Source organism: Argiope bruennichi, chromosome 4 (assembly GCF_947563725.1).
Source record: "Argiope bruennichi chromosome 4, qqArgBrue1.1, whole genome shotgun sequence".
Taxonomy (NCBI): domain Eukaryota; kingdom Metazoa; phylum Arthropoda; class Arachnida; order Araneae; family Araneidae; genus Argiope; species Argiope bruennichi.
In genome coordinates this window covers 5,654,321-5,675,934 of record NC_079154.1, presented here as the reverse complement: position 1 = coordinate 5,675,934, position 21,614 = coordinate 5,654,321, and the positions used below count along the sequence as shown (strand labels likewise).

General features: G+C 29.8%; 1 protein-coding gene across 10 annotated transcripts in view; it reads left to right on the top strand.

The window, feature by feature from the left end:
- The window catches only part of LOC129965741 (latrophilin Cirl-like), a 716,323-nt gene that overhangs the window by 674,993 nt on the left and 19,716 nt on the right, over positions 1–21,614 (top strand). For all 10 annotated transcript variants that reach the window (XM_056079881.1, XM_056079880.1, XM_056079878.1 and 7 more), the window contains 2 exons: positions 6,164–6,557; positions 7,435–7,538. In XM_056079881.1, coding sequence (XP_055935856.1) covers positions 6,164–6,557; positions 7,435–7,538 — 498 coding nt within the window. The remainder of the gene's footprint in view (positions 1–6,163; positions 6,558–7,434; positions 7,539–21,614) is intronic.

Genomic DNA, 21,614 nt, shown 5'->3' with positions numbered 1-21,614 from the left:
CGGTTTACAGCATTTTTAATTAATTTTTTTCAGTCTGGGCTTAAAATATTTTAACCGCGACGAAACGGATAAGTAATTTTCAATCTCTAAATGAAAAATTATTGCTTTAAAGATGCATATTTTATTTTAAAATGTTAGTATGGGAAAGGAGGAAATTTATTCTTAGACAGATTATTTAACACAATGTAGTAGGTTTTAAAAATAGAGTTCCCAAGCACGCAAATACCTCATAATTTTCGGCTTTAAACCCCTTCTAAATAATAAAATAGGTAAGCGTATAAAAGTATCGTAAAACCGTGCTTCATTATTTAATAATTTCTTTTTTTTTCTTTTTCTTCAGTCGAAATTTGGCTTCTTTCTGCTGCTTTAAGAGCTTGTTCATAATTATAGCATGTTGAAAGCTTTACATGCTGTTATTTATTAAATTTCATTGCTAAACATTGTATTTGAGCATCTGAAACAAATCTTTATGGGCGAACTTTCAATGCATAATTTAACATTATTCTTTTTGTTGTTATTTGTAGCATAAGTGCATGCATAATTTTTGTACTTTTAAATATGCTCATTAATTGGTTTATTGTAGTAAGATTAATGCACTGTTTTGAAGCCATCAAAAGGAAGTTACAATTTTGAATTTATCAAATGACAGAGGCGAACACCTCTAAAATTTCTCCCCGCACCAATGAGTGGGAATTTGAGCTTGAAGGAATTTGATGTATAATAGACTCGCGAAATAGTTGGATCTTTAGAGTAACGAGAGAGATTTAGCAACTGCTTAGGAACCCTGGGTTCATATGTATTTGTGTATAGATTGGAGGGCTCAAGTGAAAGTTAATCAAAGCTTAAAATCTAAGCTTTTTCAAATCTGATTTGTTCACGAATTCACTAGCTAAGATTCCAGCTTGCTCTTTGAAAATATTGAAATTTATTTTGTTAAAATTAGACATTTAAATAAAGAAAACACTAAACATTTAAAAGAATCGTTTAGATTATTAAACAATAACAAAGTTTAGTTTTGTGAGCTTGAGTACATGCTCACTGAATGCTGCGTCACGAGCATGCCGCAAGATAGAGCTTTTCTTATTGACTGTGTACGTGTGTTGTCATTGACATTGGTTGCGAGCAGTGTTCACAATTACATTTAGAAAATGATACCATAAAGGCAAATTTGATGTGATGGGAAAAATAATTAAAAATTTTATTCTTATTCAATGATATTGAATTCTTTATGCCATTTCGATAATGCATAACCAACTCTGGTATCAAATTAATCAGCTAACCATTGGTAACGCATTTGTCGAATGACTCTGTTCATGTAAAACCATGCCTTTGTTGTAGCAAGTAGATGAAAATGTGCTCTTTGTCCGTCCTACGCCTTGAGAAATTTAATTTATCAATTGTATTAACGGTTAAGGAGTTAAGATTTATTCTCATTATACAGACTGCAGTTAAAAATTCTGCGTAGATTTAACTTTATCGATAAATTTGCCCACTACATTTAAACCTTCAAAAACAATCTGAGAGCTTTATTTAGCATACTTCACAAAAATGAAGATTTTATCAAAATATTTTCCATTTTTTTTTAGTCGAGTTTTTTTCCAGTTTTCTCATTTCTCATCGAACAAAAGACTTTAAGATGTATTAAGAAATTTCTTAGAATTCGAACCGAACATTTTCAATGTTAGGAAGAAAAACTGCGTTGTAAGTTAGTTTTTGAAAGTTAAACAAGTGGAAAACAAACGGAAAATACTAAGTTTAATATTGTATAATGCTCTGAAATTTTTTTTAAAGTTTCACATTTTCATTACTGTATTAAAACCCTTCTGAAGTCCCTTTTATAGGAAAGAAAAAAAATGACAAAAAAATTTCAAGAGAAATCGTACAATAATGTTAAGATAAAGTTAAAACGACAAACTTTTGAAACGAGTTTTGTTTTCTTTTCCTTTAAAAACTTAGTTTTTTTTCCTTTCGTAGTTTTTAAGAGCGAAAAGAACTTTTAAGCTAGCAATAAAAAGATATAGCATTACCTCTTACTCACATCCCGCATCCCCCTCTCTTTTTCCATTGGTTTTTCAAAGTGTAGTAAGTCATTTATTATTTTTTTAAGCGCAATGCATTAAAATCTTTTATAATATTTAAAAGCTGACCACGTCTTAACTTTATTTGAGAGCCGGGGGGAGAAAGGCAATTACTTTGTAAAATAAATAAAAGAAACGAGGAAGGAAAGGAATTTAAAGGAAAAAGAGGGGAAAAAACTGAGTATTCTAAAAATGCAACTTTTTTTTTTTTCGTTTATCGTATATCATAGTGCAGAAAACCTTGTAAGCCGATTAAATCTAAAGTGGCATAGTTAAGAACACTTACATGAGTTCGATTGCTCAACGAACTAACTTCTCTGAAGTAATTTGCAATTTTTACAACTGTTAAAAGTTTTTCTTTCCCAAAATGATTCTCTTTTCATTGGCTATAAGTGTTAAGATACTAGAATTAATATAAAAGAAAAATATGTAATAAAACTGCTATTATTGCACTTGATTTCACAATCGTAACAAAAGAATTTACTTTGAAATTTCTTGAGGAAATCAGTCCGCATTGATGTTTTATAGGAATTTATTTAATTCGAACGATGGCAATGCGTCATGCGAGCTTTCCTATTTTACTCTGGTCGTTGTGCATTCGGAGGAGAGCTAAAGGAAATGGCTCGTTTTTTAAAATTTAGAATTGTATAAATTTTTAATTTATGTGAATATTAAATGTACATAATTGCTGTTATATAGCATTTAGCACTTGGTATAGTCATTAATGTTAAGGCTTAATAGTGTCTACATTTTTAAACTCTATAAGACAACCCTGAAGAAAAAATCCATTTATTTAGCAAAAGAAATGATTAAAACTTTAGGCGCTCTGATATTCAATCGCAATCAGGTTGGTAGTAGGCAAAAATACTTGGCATATCATTACATTACTTTAATTAGTATTTAAAAGAAATTGATATATCGATTTTAAATAAAAATATTCGATATTCTGCATGAAAAACTCTATCTGTAAAACGCAAGTTTTTGAATTCCATGAAATTCCCATTCACACAGGGTGTTCAGGGTGAATAATTACTATATACACAATTAACAAGATACATCGAAGCTTCATAAGTGAAATTAATCCATATAAATGTAAATTTTGTCCTATATCAGAATTTCTGGAGTTATTACTGACCTATTTTATATTTAAATGGCATTCTAAATGCTACTGAATTGATGTTACGATTCGTAAATGATTTTCGGCAAAAATCTGTAATTTTGTAATTATTATCTTTAAACATTTTTTCCGTGTTTCTTTATTTATATCTCCCTCCCCCCCTTTTTTTTGGCGTTCGAGAAGGGATTAATTCTCATTTCTTCCAATACTGTCAAATAACTGAAAAAGTTTAAATAGAATTTTTTTCATTCTTTATTTTAACTATTGTACTTCATCAGAGAATGTAAGCAATCGGTAATCAGTGATGCTTTAATTAGTAAACGGAAAAAGTTTTCCAAATATTAAACCAAGCGATAAGATAAGCATATAATCATTCTCTTAAATAACTTCGTTAGATTATTATTTATTTAATTTTTAAAAACTAAAACTGCTTTTTTTTTTACAGATTCGTTTTAATTTTTAACTTTATAAGAATGAGAAATAAAAAATCTAAATTGAAAGAAATTGTTAGAATTTTTTCATCTTTTCTCTCTCTCTCTCTTATTTTAAATAACTTGTTCAGAGAGCTTTATCAATGACCTCAAGTTTGAATTGTAAATTAAGATAATTAACTGTCTGACATTACTTAATTCACTTAAGCCATAATGTAGTATATTTCCTTAAGAGATTTTTTTAAAGGCGCTTTTGCATAAAACAAATTTTTGTGCTTTAAAGATGAAAGAACTTTTTCGTACATTTTTCTAAGCTCTCTCTTCACACTTTTTATGCCTGAAAAATTGTCAAAAAATGAAAAGATAATAAATAAACGTGATGTTATTAAAGTGATTTTCATTAATTTAGCTATTCAACCGAAGGTTGTTAAAACTTTGAGTGGAAAGTTTTGAGTGCCAGGGCACTTTTTCGATTTTTTTAAGACTCTTTTTTTTCTGTGATATGCATTTTTTTCCCCCTTCAATCTTATACAATGGAATTATGTCAGAGAATAGCTCTTCGTGCTTTTAACTGATAAAAAAAGTTCGATAAAAAAAATTTAAGTTAAGTCGTGCCAATTAAAACATCGAAGTAATTATTATCTGAGTGTGCGAACTCATTTATGCAATAATACGACACTGAGGACAAACTTTTATATAATTGATGAATCATCAGCTTATAAACGTATAAATATTTTTTTAACGTTTCAATCAATACATTTAGAGACTTAATTAATGTAAATCTCCGATATATATGATGCTTCTTTAAAAAAATCATATTAGTAGAATGCCATTTCACGCACTAATCCGGCATGTTTTTAAATTTTTTTTATTTATTAAATCTTTATTTTGATTTTCCCCTTTGTTTTCAAGAATAGTTTAAATAAAATGGAATAAAATATGGCAATGTGGTTGTTTGCTACTATCGCTTAACGATCTTTTGTATATTTCTGAATTGTATTCCAAGCAGGAAAAAGTTCTTACAAAATTAATTTAAAATTGAATGGGCTTTCTGCATTCCTAAATTAGCAACTATTTTATAGATTGTAGTAAGTTTTACTCTAATTTTTCAATGATCCAGTAGATATCAAATCAGATAGATTAACGATAGTGCTGTATTTGTGGTTTTTTAAACTAGAACGTACTTTTATAAAGCAGCAAAGATTATGTATATTATAACAAAAAGCATTTTTAATAAAGCATCATACAAAATATGTAGACAATAATACTATTTGTAATAAATGTTAGAAAATATATTTTCCATTATTTATGTAACCTAATGTCGCTGGCACCGGTCTGGATTAGTTTATTTTTCATTCCAAATTCATTTCGTGTCCTGAAATTATGAGATAATTGGAAGGTCGGATAGTCAAAATGGCGGAATATGGGGAGACCTCGACGCAATCTGTTATTGTATCAAATTTTAGCAACTGTTTTATGATGTTGTTTCGTTATTTAGGCTTAGTTTGATTATGTAGATTTGAAAAAAAAATGATTCTAAAATACCATGATATTTATAATAATAAATTACAAATTTAAAACTTTAAAGAATATAATAATCAAAATAAAAACCCTGTCTTTTTAAATAAGCTTAAATAGTGTGTGAAGTATTTCTATTTCCTATTTAATATAACGAAATTTGATTGTATTTTTTGAGTAAAATGTATTAAAATCAAGTTAATAGAAAAAACAAAAAATCAAATAAAAATTAAACCAAAAAAATTATAAAAAATATAAAAAAAGAATCCGGCCTGAAGACTTTTTCATAATACTATGAAGTTCTTTTTTGGTTTTAGTTTAAATAGGTTATAAATTTTAGTTGCGATTTCGAAACTGTTTTTGTTTCGTTTTCATTTTAGTTTCGTTTTCAAACTTTTTCTTACTTAAGATTGGTTATATATATATATATATATATATATATATATATATATATATATATATATATATATATATATATATATATATATATAATATAGCATGAATATAGTTCTGTATATGTATTTGTATGAATTATTTTCAATCTGTATTTGAAAATATATTTGGATGAAATGTCTAGCTTAATTAAGATTTTAAGATGCCTAGCTTATATTATTTTTTTATGCTTAATGTAAGGAAATTTGATCGAATTTTTCGTGTAAAATGTATTAAGGACCAATCTAGGAAATAAGAATAATGTATTAATACATCATAATACACTTTAATTACTTTAAATTTTTTAAATTCAGCTTGGTGTATTAGGAAGGATTGATATAATACATGTAGCATGAATGTAGTTCTGCATATGTATTTATATGAATTCTTTTAAATCTGTATTTGAAAATCTTCTTGGATCAACTGTCCAGATTATTTAAGAAGCAACAAAATATCCAAATGGAGATTGAGAATATTTCTAAATGATCCTATTTCTCTGCTTTTTGCTATGATTATGATTCTTATGCCAGAATACTTATTACCATTTATTATACATATATCTATATCCCCCCTTTTTTTTCTTCTAGATGTCTCAGAACCGAACGTGTCACTATTCATAAACATCTCTGTCTTTGTCTGCTGTTGGCCGAAGCAGCTCTGATCGGAGGCCTGGAGCAAACAGAGGAACCCAAAGCCTGCTCTGTACTGGCCGGTTTCTTGCATTATCTATTATTGGCAGCATTCGCTTGGGCATTCTTGGACAGCTTCCACCTCTACATTTTGTTGGGAGAAACAGATATTCATCCAGATCGGTGGAGGGTCAAGTGGTATTCTTGTGTGGCATATGGCATACCGTTGATAGTCGTGGCTATTTCTGCTCTCATTGACCCTGCTAGCTACGGCACTGATAACTACTGCTGGCTGCGTGTGGACAACTACTATGTCTTTAGTTTCGGTGGCCCAGCTATTGCTTGCGCTTTGGTAAGTTCAATTCAGCTCACTTAATTTTTGCAATTGTGCCAAAATCGAAGACCTACCAACCTAATAATTCTTTGTCATTATTTTTTCCTACTACCAAATCACATTTTAGAAATTTTGAGCCTGATATAGGTGAATTTTGTTAAAGAATTTCCCAAGTGAAGGCGATATGTAAAACTGTAAGATTTGCTAGAAAAAAATAGCAAATGATTAATCATAATTTTTTAATGATTATTATTAATTTGCATTTCGACTGATTCAGCATCTTTAGAACGATCATATTTTTTATATAGTAAAATTTAACGTTCATCTATAGCTAAAGTCAGAAGATTAAATAATTTTTTTTATCAGTTATTTATTGCAATCTTTAAAATTTTTTCCATCTGGAATTTCAAGTGAGTTCTGACTCATCTTAGGCGTCTATTCTTTTTTGCATTAATGTTAAAATTAAACTGAGTTTATGTCATTTGTTAGTGGTTATAAACATTTTTACTTCGTGATAAGTTTATAATTATGCTGTGATGTTTCAAAAAGATGCACATTTTTTATTTTGATGAGTTTTGTAATTATCAAAAATATTTTTATATTATAAATATATGTAAATATAAATTATGAGAAGCATTTCATTTAATTTTTCAGGATCATTTTTAAACTATATGACTGAGGGAAAAAATCGCAATCTGATCCTATTCTGTTCGACATTTTTTTGTAAACATCGTTTATGAGGATTATTTTATTTTCATCTTAGTATATGGATAATGATTCTTTGGAAAAAAGTCAATGCATATCATTTGTGAAAACATCAATATTAATTCTTATTTATGTATATGAAATAGAAAATATAACTTTGTACATTTTTTTATTAAAAATTATTTTACAGGCTTCAATTTTGTTCTTGTGCATGACTGTTGGCCGTATCTGCGCCCAGAGAAATAGTACAGCTCCGATGAAAAGCAAGGATCAGACGAAATTATCTGCTATTAAGTAAGCGATTTTTAAAAATATGTATTTTCTCTCAATAAGGTCGGTGATATTATTTAACCGTTTATCAATTTTTAATAACTTCACCAATTTTACAAAATAATTATCTGCTATTTTAATTTGATCTTTTTCTGATCATTTCAATTGATTTCCCTCCTCTTGAAATTTTTTAAACGGAATTAGATGCAATTGCGCTGGATAATTATGATGATAAAATCTAGTTCTTTTACTATACTTTCACTCACTTTGAAGATACGTAATTACTCTAATTTACATCATTAAATTGAATTAAATCGACTACCGACTCACTACTGATTATGCGATTGTCTACTTGGCACATTTCTCGACGCTGCCTCGATACTTATCTCCAAAATTCGCCACGCAGCTCACTAATCGTTTGATTTCAACCCAACTCACTCAACACACATTGATATCAACTTGGTTTACAGTATTTTTTATGGCTTTCAAAACAGGGCGCAGAAACTTCTAGAAGGATCGTTATAATTCAATCCCAATGAGTTTATCGCAAAAATCTCTGTTGATTCTGGGATCTGCGATTTTGTTGACAAATTTATCGTCGAGTCAAGTTTGTCGCCAGGTTCAGGAATAATTTTTCCGGCATTCGTTCGGCGTCCATAAGAGCTGTCCGTAAAATTGTCTTCTTTATACTAGAATTAAATGCACTGGAAAGCAACATTACAAATTACATCGCAATATAATAATATTATATTTTCAGAGGATAAATCATTTTTTTTTTTTTTTATTGGAATATGAAACGGATCATTATGTCTAACAAAGTCATAGCTTGATTTCATTTTTTTTATCGAAAGCAGCATAACATTTCATTTTTAACTTGCAAACTTTTTTTAATAAAACACTTCGAAATACCATCTATGCATTATGTTCTTATGAAAAATTTTGGGCTGAAGGGCCACATTGTTATATCTTCATTTGTTCTAAGTGCTGTATTTTTATACTATGATTTTATCTACATTTTATAAAAATTCTTCAATAATATGTCTTTGCGTATTTATTATCGTTATAACAAATGTTTATGTGTTATAACAAAATGTCTTTGTGTATTTTTTATCGTTATACCGTTTTTTGATCTATGTGGCATATTATTATACCATCATTTGATCTACCTGCCTTTTTGTTACATCGCAATTCTGTCTATCTTTTAGAAATCATTCAATAATATGACAAAGCAAAATGGCATTTATGTGTTATCTTACAGTACAGCTTTTTCGGCCTATTTTCCATATTGTTATAGTGTCATTTATTTTACGTGCTTTTTCTTAAACCGTTGCTCACTCTATAAGCACTGCTATGTCTACGAAGCATGGGTCTATGCATTTTCATAATATATATAATAGAGTGTACTCGAATTCATGGGCCAAATTTGAAAGGGAGATAAAATACATATAAAGACGCATTTTTTGTACAGCAATATGGGGTTGGAGAAGGAAAGTATAGGTGGAAAAAACAAAAAATAATGAGGAAATAAGAAATTTTTTTTTTTATTTACATAATATTTTTAAGGTAGAAGATATATAAATTTAGTGACATAGCTTAATTAAATATGAATTTTTTGGGAAGAAAAATATTGAATAGCTGTGGAGGTTTATTTAGTTTCCGTTATAAAATCGTCTGCAAAACAATTCTATTGAGTTTGAATGGCATTACGCTTGCTTCAAACGATTCTTTGCTGTTAAGCATATATTTGCATGATGGAGCAGTTATGCTCTCTAAGAAAGCGGACATGCATCTTATGTATGGGCTGCGAATTGTAATTGAAGAGAAGCGTTACATCATGGACACTTCCCAAATAGGACATTTACGCGTTCACACCGCCAGCTTTGGGAGAGCGATTCATTTCATATGAAGAAATTGAATGAGGGTCCTTCAACTTTCAGTATTTCTTTTTATTTCCACCTACATTTTCATTTCGAATCCCATATTTCTATACAAAAAAATGCTTTAGCCCATGAATTTAAGGATACTCTGTATATAGATTATGTTGGTAATATGCCTAGCACTGCTTTAGTGACGACAAAGCAGTGCTAGGCATTTTTAATTTTATAAAAATTCTGAAGTATATAGTTTGTAATTCATTGATTTGAGAAAACAGAATAAATATTTTCACTGAGGCATTTCCTTTGTGACTTGAGAATCCCCACAGCGAAGGTGTGTGATTCGAAATGAATTTAAATACAAGTAAGTCATTTCCCGCCCCGTCGATGACAGGCACCGATCTGCTATTTAAATAAAAGTTTCAGATTTCTCTGATAAGTATCTGATAAGAAGGAAAAAGATTTATGGAAGAGTGGAGAAAAGTAATAAGGGGGCGAAGGTAGCATTACTCTTTGCATTTTGAAGCATTTGAATGCCCCTGCTTTGACGATCACTGATGGTATACATGTATGAAAAAAAAAATCGTATATTCCTTTTTTTTCCCGCGCAGTTTTAAAGGAGAGAGGGACTCGATCACGCGAACCTGCAATTACTTTTGGCAGTATAAAAGGAAATGTCATTTTTTTCTTCTTTCGTTTGTATTTTTTAATGCATTTCCTCCTCCTCCATTTTTTTTTTTTTTTGAGTTATGCTTTAATCTAAGAATTTCTGAAGAGGAGAAATCTCATTACGTATGTATCCTTGTAGTCATCTGTCATAAGTTAAAGTTTGAAGAATGTTTTTGTATTTCGTACTGAAAATGTGCTCTTGTCTCACACAATAGAAGATACGAAGATGAACGATTGGAAAAAGAGGAAAAATATATTAATAGAAGGAACTTTGAAATAATATACGTAGCATCATTTGGGTATGATAAGTACGCCCTACTAAATCATACCAATCGCATTCGATAGTAAATATATCATTTTTAAGTTTAGCTTTAATGAAATGAAACTCAGAAAAATGCTTTACGTAGCATTTATTTAAGTGATGTAGTTAAAAAGTAATCAATTAATTATGTATAACGCAATTAGACATAAATAAAACACTTTATAAAATGAACGTTTTGGTTTTCAAAGGATCATTTTCTTTAACTTTGCATGAGTATGGTCTGAAGGAAGGGGATTATCCCCTTGTGATTCAGGTGCGAAGAAGGATTATTTTCCTCTTCTTTACACTTGTGCAGATTGAAAAGTTGTTAAGTCCAGTACATTTTTTTAAGAATAGGAGACTTAATGAATCAGTGCATTGTTAAAAGTTTAATTATAACATGTTTGCTATTTATTTTTTCCTTCATGATTTTGGAAAATTTTGGTTATGAAAAGAAAAAAAGCATTTAAAATGCAAAATCCGGAAACATTTTTTTATCAGTTTCTAAACAATATTTGTCAGAATTTCTGTAGTATTTTTTAACACATTCAACACATTTAATATAGTGATAATGGATTAAATCAATTATATGGTTTTAAATTTTTTTCATTATTTTCTTTTAAACATGTAATGAAATGAAAATCTTTTTCCCATTACATTTTTTCAATTTGAATATGCTTGGAATGGCTAATCAGAAGACACATTTTTGATATGAAAATTGATTTAATGATTTTAAATATATTTGCTATATATCAAATCAACGCAATTTTTGTATCAAATGTGACTATGATAATTCCGGCAATAACGACTGCTTAATGTTTATTTCATTTTATAATTTTGTCATCAGATGCATTTTACCAAGCTAAACCTCCAGTTTCATTTTTCGTTTCAGGCCGTTTGGCTTGTTTTTTAGTTTCCTGGAAAAGCAAGAGGTGACCCTCCAAATATTAGGGAAGGGTTTAGACTCCGAAATCCGAGCAAATCCATCAACTAAATCCGCAGAAAATCAGAGCCCTGATCCCCTATCGTTTCCGATTTCTCACGGAATACGGAAACTCGACGCGATTGATTACTCGGACTTAACGGTGGAGGGGAAAAAAACGTTACCTTCCGAGGTTTTATTTGCGAATTGAGTACTGCCTATTTACTTTACTGTTGGCTATATTCATTTGGAGACGTGAAATATTTAGCGCAACTGGCCTTCTCTAGTATTAAATGTCATCAAATTTAGACGAGATTTTTCGATTTTTACAATTTTTCTTTAGGTAATAGACTCAATAAAATTTATTGAGTTGTAGAAAATAAATTTAAAAGTGAGTGGATTCTAGAGCCGGCATGTTGATGGTTCTTTCGTTAAGTGTGTAAATATGGATCTAAGATTTTGTTTGGGAATGCGAAGCAAACATGTTTGAAATTTCATTTAAAAATGTATTTGAGAAAGGCAAATATTGAAGTTGTATATTCTCGGATAGAAATGAATGCGGGATTTCTCTTGATGAGTGTTTTTATAGCATGCTGCAAAAGAAAGTAGAGCTAAATGTTTAATTTACTGAAGAAAGTCTTACCTGTCATCTATAAGAAAATATTAGGTTTCTTAACAACCATCTTAAATCAATGCAATTCAATTTTTTTTGCAAAAATAAGAATTCGGAAAATCTAATAAAAGATATTGTAAGTTCTATCTTTTTTGACTTTGAGCTAAGTCATTTTTCATGGTACTTTTGCCAACAGCATATTAAAATAATAATAAATTACTGTAAAAGAAATAGTTTTTATTCCTATTGATTTAATATGGTATTCAGTTTTAGTAGCAAATAAATATTCCTTCAAAATCTGATCTTTTAAATACTCTGAAAAAAAATACCTTTCTTATATTCTTGCATCTTTTCTAGAAGAATGTGTTTTTGTATGAACTAGTCAATTCTTTAGAAGTTTAATATCCTCTATCTGAAATGATTTTAAGTTCGTATTTATTATTTAGAGGATACTGTTGTTAAATTTCATATGCCAGAAGTTATGTTTTCCGATAAGTAAGTCATTTGTATGCAATTACTTTATTTTTATTAATGTGGTTTGTTATAGAAGATGTTTCTTTTTTACATCTGCAAATCATATAAGACTTTATTTTTCATTAGTAAAAGATTAGTTGCTACTTCTTACTTTTCTTAACTTCTTTGGTACCAATTTCTTTGACCATATAATTAAATGATATATCTGTATTTAATTGGTTTTTTTTGTCTTTATTGCTATAAGAATTAAAATGGGCGTAAAGTGTTTTAACATGATTTTTGTATTTTGAATTCGTTGCTGCTGCTTATTAGAGCTTAAAATATCACAATTTCTTCAATACATAAGAAAATCATTTTCGTCAATATAATCAGAGGTGTCAAATGTGAGAGTTCTTTATAATATTTTTTTTATTTAATTTTGTAGTTATATTCTTTTGATAATTGCTTTGAATTCCATTCATTGGCAGAAAAAAAAATGAAAATCTTAAATCATAGTGATTTTTTTTTCTTTAAAAATTAACTTCTTTTCTACGCACATAGAAACTTGTAACTTTGAACCGAACTTAGAAACAGTGTTTTGAAATTTAACTTCACTTGAACCCTCCCTCTTTCTCTCAAAAAGTGAATCAAGTCTCCCACAGTTGAATTTTAAATCCTTCATCTGTTCAAATCTGTTTTCCGTTCCGCTAAACCTCGTTCATACTCTCTTCCCATCTTTTCCCCCTACTCGAAATTCGGCACCCCACAATTTTCTCGTCCAAAATCTCTCTCTCTCTCTCTCTTTTTGAAAAAAAAAAACTTTCTCTTTTCCTCTAATTCAAAAACTTCCTGTTCTGTCTAGAAATAAATCTTTTCCCAGCAGCCAAACTCTTTTCGCCAGTTTCCGATTTCATCGAGGAAGAAAGATGGCGCTGGTGGAAATATTTCAGTCACGTGCCGAAGCTAGAAATTGTCACGTGGACCGCAGTTGTAATAGACGCTTCATCAATCAAGAAAGAACATCGGTTGTCATATTTTGCCGGCCAATTGGACCGGCCTTTACCCCGTCTTCTCCATTGAAATTCCTTTCGATACTGCCGAAAGGGACTGTGCACTAAATGCGCTTCATTATGAAGCACCCTAGTAGAAGAGAGGCCAGTGGTTGTTCGTGATATGAATAGAAGGACATTCACACAAAATGCATCTGAAAAAAAAAAAAAGCTCTGTGTTATGAAATCTCTTAATAGCATCGCTTATTACAAAATGTGTTTTTGAATTGAATAAATTATCATTCAAAGTGAATCACAGGTGAATGAGTTTTGACCTGATGATCAGAGAATCGCATGTAGAATGCTCTGTCCCTGAGAAATTCTACCATATATGGGGGCATGCTAATTGTATACTTGTGAGGCAAACGGCCTCACTAAAGTGATGCTTTATGTAGATACATTCATAGTTCTCACTTTGAACATGCTATATTTATTATGGGATTATACTAAACTAATTTGGTCAAAGGATTGTCTGCCAATCTATGTCTCACTAGTGTGGGTCTTTATTCTTGATAGTTTTTACATTCACCAAGTCTATTTAGAGATGCATATTTCATCGAATCGATTCTTCAACCCACGAATCTTAGATCCTAGTTACCAAACTTCTGCCAGTAGGCCACGGAATGAATTTTATAAATGGAGCCTTAAAAAGTAGATATCAAAGGTTATGTATCTTGAAATTTTTCGAATTAATACTGAAATCAGTATTATATTTGCAGCAAATAAATCCTTTTTATCCGAGGAATATTAATTCTCACTCAAAAAGTGAGGTAAAATGACCTGATACCCGTGTGCTTCCATGCTTCCCGATGGCTTCCAAAGATCGATAATTCAATTCTTCTAAAGATCCATCTTTTATTTATTTATTTATACATGCTCCATTTGTAGTCATGAGACAAACATCCTCAGTGTAGTTAAAAAAATTTAGAAAGTGAGCTATCGATTGAAATATCTTCCTTGTCATCTACTCACTACTTCACCTATGCTACCTCAGATTAGTCTTAATTGAAATCAAGAATAAGTTATAACGGCAGTCCATAAATGACTAATAACTGTTGTTATAACGAATTTTTCGTTATAAATGAATTATAAGTAATTGAAATCTGATAGAGAATGCTAAATTTTTTTTAAAAAAATGTATTACTTCGTTTTTTTTTTTTTTTAAACTTTTTATAATCAAAATACATATCCAGTTTAGATAGCTTTTGTTTATACATTGACGACTCGATAATGCAATTTCGCGCTTAATGGAACCAAGTAATTTCTCGTATTTTTGAATTGATGTATTTTTTAAAAGTGCAGTTTCCATATATTTTCTTATAAAATTTTTACACTTTTAATATATTATGATGTTTAAAGTTATAAATTTAACAGCAAGAAAAAAATGCATCAAAAATTCCATTATGTTCCAGTTTTTTTAAAAGTGCAATAATGAACTTCCTTTATGGCATTATTTGCCTTTCCATCTATCTGCAAAATACTAGGCATTAAAGAAGGAATTAAAATTTAAAACTTTATTTTAGTTATATATATATATATATATATATATATATATATATATATATATATATATATATATATATATATATATATATATATATATATATATATAGACAATTGCATAAAACCGTCTTTTCTTTCAAATTTTTAAATTACTTTAGTTTGTTTACAAGTTTTTTATATTTATCTGTAAAAGTTTTTGCTGAATATTTTCCCAATAAATGCTCTAATTGGAAATATAAATAAATTTATCACAGCACAAATACCAAAAATAATTGTTGAAAAAATGAATAATAAAGTTAAGTGTTTTTGAATAAAACCTGGCACAATGCATAATTACTTTTAAAAATTTCCTGGTGCATTTTCAATATTTCTTCTTTCTATTTTTTGTGATGTTTTTACCTTATCATGTAGAAGTAAATATCTTTCAAACAATAGTTGTTCAAAATATTTATTCTGTGTTATAATTTGTTAACTACGATTTCTAAATTAGATTATAAAAAAAACACGTTAAAATTCTGGAAAGTTTATAATTCAATGAAAGCTAAATGTCTTGCTTAATAAAAACTTTTCGACTTTTATAAGGCCTTTAAATTTTAAGCATACTAAAGAAAAAAAAAGAATAAAGTATGGGTGGAGTAATTTTCCCTTTTACTATGTGAAAGCCTTAAGAAGTAAATTAATGGAAGCCTGCGAAAGCAATGAAGACATTTTGAACAAGATTATATTTAACAAAGAGTGTTATGTTTGCCTAACAGGTAGATGGACCTTTCTATGCACTTGGACTAATGAGCTCTGCATTAAGATTTTCTCATTAATCATATTTCTTTAATGAGGTCAGGTGGTGTTAGGGCAATTTCATAATTTAGTTATTCCGCGACAGATAGTGCTGAGTGGCTGCAAACATTCACTTAGTGCTTATTTCGCTCAAAGACAGACGGGGTTCCCTTAAAGTGCCGCGCGACGCAGCTAAGATAGTTTTCGAACTTAATGCATTCGTTTCTTCCTTTTCTTTCCTTCAAATTTTGTTCTTGTACCTGATTATTTTTAATGGTTTACCGAATTAGGTGAATTATTGAAACTATATCTTCTCTCTAAATTTTGTTGCACTTCAGATGATAAAATTATTTTTTCCCCCAAATTTTAAGATTTTCTTTCAGAGTTTTTAATTGTAGGTAAAAAGAGCTTCCTGTACAAAATGAAAAAAAAAAGTCTCTTTAATCGGAATCGGTTGAATCCTATTCCAGACAATTGTAGGTATAAAGTCATAATGAGAGTCATTAAAGTGAATGACATCATTTATTTCTTTTCGGGGGGAAAAAAAAAGATTTGGATTCGTCATTCTCTCTCTCTTTCTCTTTTGTGGTTTTTCTTCGAACCATTTTGTGGCATGAATCTTCCTTCCTTGTTTTTTTTTTTTGTTTTTAAATAAATAAAAAAAACCTTTTCTAATTTAACCTTAAAGCTAAGCTAGTTTGTAATTGGAGACTTTCTAATTTATGTGTCATTTGAAAATGATAGAGTATATTGTTAATGTTTAATTAAGCTGCATAAAGTTTAAAAGCAAAATTAGTCATCTGTTTTTTTAAATGTTAATCATTGTGGTCTTCTGTTCTGTTAGAGGAAATTCTTTAATAAGAGATTCATGGAACAAATTTTTAATTCCCTTATTACAAATATTTTGTTCACTTTTATGCCATTTTTTTTTTAATTATGTTTATTCTGATCATTTCTATAAAGCGTTTAAATTATTTTTGTTATTTTTCCATGGTAAAAATATGTAAATTATTTTCTCTATTTATAATATAATTTAATCATTTATGATATGTAAATTCCAAACAGTAGTTTAATTTATACAATACCTTCACTTTTTGTTTGCAGACTTCTAACAGGGTATGGAATTTTCTAGAAGGATCTCCAAATCTTCGTCCATAATAGAGAACACGCTATTTATCATTCTTGCATTTTCTAGAATTTTCATTATTGCCTTCAAATGATCACCGGGATAGGGAATCATTGACTGGCATTCATTTAGCTTCCATTAAGTATATTTCTTCCTCGTTGTAAGGTTAATTATGCATAAAAACGGTAACTCAAAATTGTAACAATTCTTGAATAATTCGTTATTTTTAATATTTTCTCTCAGCATCAATGAATATGTTCATAACACATAGCTCTTTTTTATTGAAATTTCTTCTTTTAATTTAGAATAAACGCAGAATCAACAAATAAACTTCCCTTAAGCAGAGAGCTGACGTAAATTCAGATTGTATTTTTGCCAACAATGAACGCGCTTGTATCTAAATGCAAATTGCAATTAATTTGTATGAAATCAACGAAACGGTTCCTCGGCGTTGTACTCTTTAAAACGAAACTTTAGTGATGCAATAACCATAATATGATTAAAAGAAAAGAAGAATGAAACATGGTATCCCATCTTTATGCTACCTCAGGTAACAAAATAGATAAATAAAAATACATTATAAATGAATTTAATTTATATGATGAGAAATTGTAAAAGCATATTTCATATTAGGTTTTGTCTTCTAATTCAGAGAAATTCTTGATATTTCAAAATCTTTTTGACTATGATTGAAGATAAAATATTTTCATTTTCGATATAGATCAGAACGCTGTCTCATATACCAATTTCCGTAACCATTCTGGTCATTAAACGGTTTGATGGGCACGTTACGGAAATTTTATTAAGTAACAAAATATTTACAGTAGAAAAACAAAAAAATAACTATGTACAGAATTTACAAACATATAAGAAAGGATAATAAAATGAAACAGCTTAGTTAGAAACAGAAAATTAAAGATTTTTTTTTTAAATAATAATATGCGGAAAGATAAAATGTATGAAAAAACACATGGATTCTGTTTTCACATGTTAACATGCCATAGTAGATGAGGATGCAGTTATAAAAATCAAATGGAAAATAATTTGGTTAATGGTAACAAAGAAAATTTCCGTTTCGTGGCTGTTGTAGTTATCCTTTTCCATAGAGCATAACTATTCATTCTTGTTTAATGTTGCAAGTTAAAAGAATTTCTAACCATTTTATTTATGAAAGTTTTATTAATCACTTAATTTCATTTTGTGTGTGTGTGTATGACACCATCTTTTATGAAAATGTGTTGTCATTTTGATTTAACTTGCAATCCGAAAGAAGAAGAAGAAGAAGAAGAAAAAATGAAATTTAGAATTCTATATACATTTTGTGTCGAATTTAGATGTGTATGAATAAAATATAATTTTAGCTTTTAAATTAAAAAAAATACGATATTTTGTTATACACAAGACAAACAAGAAAAATGATCATTGACTAATGAGAGACAGTAATGTAAGCCTTTATACCTTGCATTTTGACGAAGGAAATATCTGGAAAGTATTGAATATTTTTCTGTAAAAGTAGCCATGTTTTCTCGATAGGATGCTCTTTTTAGACCAAACATATTTTTTTTTCCTTCTCCTTACACAGAACGTCTTACCAAAACCTTCTAAAAATTTTCTAACAGCCAGAGGGAGTAAAACAACATTTTCCCATCGGATACGTGCTACAAGTTCTTTCTTCAACTTTACCATGTCCCCTTTAGCGAATCATCCGAGGGCCCTGTAAAACATTGAAGAGGGAGCAGCTCCTTCTTCGACCAACTCCCAACTTTTTTTTGCCAATGTCAAACTCCATCAGATCTTTTCCTCTCACGAGATAAAAGAAAATCATCCGAAAACACCGACAGTGTGAAGTTCCAGCAAAACTTCGACACGCCGTGGGTCCCCTGAGCACCTAAATATACGTTCAAGGTGACGGTCCGGACTCCTACAGAATCACAATGAATGTTTTAGTATTCGACTGGCGTTCTTTTAACTCTCGATGCAGGTCTTACTTTTATTGTAAGGAACGCTTTTCTCATTCTCTTTCTTTCAATGCTGTCGTGATTTGCACGATGCAGCTAATCACTAGTTGCCCAGGCGTCCTTCCACCAGTATCTAAACTGTCGTTAAAATAACAGGTCGTCTTTATCGGTGATGAACATGTGAATAGGGGGTTGAGTGTAGGCGGGGTTTCATGTGTGGGATCTTCCACCCCACCTCTACATGGGAAATAGGAGAAAATTGGGTACTTTAATTGGTGAAGAATGTGCGGTTATTTTTTCATACATATTAAATTACGTGGGTGTCTTGATTTATTTTTGATGGACATTTGTAATTGATTAGATGAACAAACAAAAGAAATACTTTTTTTTTTGTAGTACTATGGTGCTGGTTTGAGTAAACAGCTATTTTCACTTCATTTCCTTCATCCGGTTATTGGAAAGGACGTGATTTATGCCCCATTCTAAATCTATGTTATGACAGTTTGGGAGTACAATTCGTAATTTTGAATTGTGACATTTGATGAGCAGCGCCATCTTGAAGGGTATTCCTTTCCACACCACTTTAAAATTGATTTTTTAATTTTGAATTTAATAAAATTCAGAAATTGAAACAGTTTATAAATTTTGAATTTTGAGCAAATTTAAAAGAAAAAGACGAATTTTAAACAAAATATTTCCAAATAATATAAGCTAGAAAATGAAAGTTGGATTGGAGGAAAAATCAATCATACATATAAATTAAAAATAATCTTCACTTTCATGAAAAATTATTTTGCAATATTCCCAAACACTGTGTAATTGTTTCCATATAACAAAATACTGAAAAGTATTTTCTTGTTTATTGATCATTGTAAAGGCAAAAACATGCTTTTTCACCTTCGTCTTGATATAAAGTAGATTTCTTTTCTTATCTCATTTCTTTCCCTTAAAATCTTTTATTTATATTCGTTTACTATGAAAGTATTTTCCATAGATCAGAAAAAGTACATTTCTCCGAACCTAATTTCTTTTCATTAAATTTATATAATATTTAGAATGAAATTTTTTTCACTATCGTGCTTTACAATGTATGATAAATGAATAAAAATAATTGTAAAATTAATCAACTATTGTCGTTCGATATGCAAAAAAAAAAGAGGAGGCAGGTGATTGGATAGTAAAGAAAATAAACTGTGCAAGTAACTATTTTTTTTTCATGCCGTGCAATTTTATTTATACAATTTGGGTATCAAATCGTCATAGTGAATTTCATTTTTAGAGGTGGTTACATTTCTGAGTTTTGATAGATAGTACAAAATTTTGATAGAAATCTTCACAATCGTTTCTTTTTCCTTCAAAAAAGTGATTTTTTTTGCACCATCTAGATATTAAATATCTTAAATATTTGACTACTGGCGAAACTTCACTATTTATCAATATCCAATCGAATATTATGCTGTCTTATACATCTGTTATTTCTATACTGTAGCCAAACCAAATAGAATTGTACGTGAATATAAACTTAGTTAAGTTTCATAATTTTTTTTTATTGGTCCACTTTATATCATTCAATATCGATAAAATGAACTTATCAAAAATAAAGTTGGGTAATGTTTTTGATGTAAAGAAAAATTTTAGAAACCTAATAATCTTCGCTTTTCGATCGTTGTTCTTTTAGTTTTAGAGTTCTTAGACGAGAGATGGAGCGAAAAAGTAGATAAAAGCGATGATTTCCGAAATTGATGTACCTCGCAGGCCAAAGAAAGAACCTACGTCGTTAGATGATGTACCAGATTGATTTGCTGCGAAAACTTTCCATAAATCATGTCCAAGCATCGCCGAAATAAGCGCTCTCCTGTGAGAACTTCCTGCTAAAAGCTATGCAACAGCCGATGGAAACCGATTGCATCGATTGCTTTCCTTTACTGCACCATTTTCCGTTTCATGCAATTTGGGCAATTTTGCTAATCGTCCCAACATTATCATTACCGGGAGAAGGAATAAAAAAAAGAGAGAGAGAGAGAGAGAAAATGTTCCAGTATTTCTTTTTTTCCCCACTTATTTAACTTTCTCCCTTTCGTTTATGATGCCCCCCCCCCAAAGTACAAATAGTCCTGCCTTCCTTTAAACTGACAATTCATCATATCGTATTTGATATTCCATTCGTTTGCCTGATCTTGATTTTTGTGTTTTCTAATAGCATCACGTAATGCACCCCAAACTTCAGCAGTTGGAGTAAATCTGCAGTAGGGGAGGGGGGGAGGGTTAAGGTTGTATTTACTTTCCCTCCCACTTAATTGGAATTTGAAGTGGATCGATCAATCCTCATCTCGTGATTCGACACTAATAACTCTGCGTAATATATCACAATTTTCTGGGGGAGGAGGTCAATTTAGTGGGCGTGTCGAACTAAGCTTTAATTTGATTGTTCTTCCTTGAAATCTGAGGTATGAATATTTGCAGAGTGTTTTCTTTCGAATTATTTGATCATCCTATTGTATCGCCCTGGTTATGATAGTTACTGCAAAGGCTTATATAATGTCCATTTATCAAAACAAAATATTGTAATTCGTATTATTACTTAGGCTTAAGGTTTCGATCGATTAATTTTATACCCATTGCAAGAATTATTTGAGAAATCTATATTTTTTTGCCGTGAATTATGACCTCCTGCCACAGGAAACATAAAATACTATCAATCATAGAAGGTGAAAAACTAAATGAATTCAAATTTGAAAAATTAATGAAAATGCAGTTCTTCCTTCAAGGAATTATCTGTATTCATAAAAATAGTTCACTCTACCGTTATTGTGTGTGTGTCTACTATTATTGTTCAGTACCATTCCATTCTGCAACCC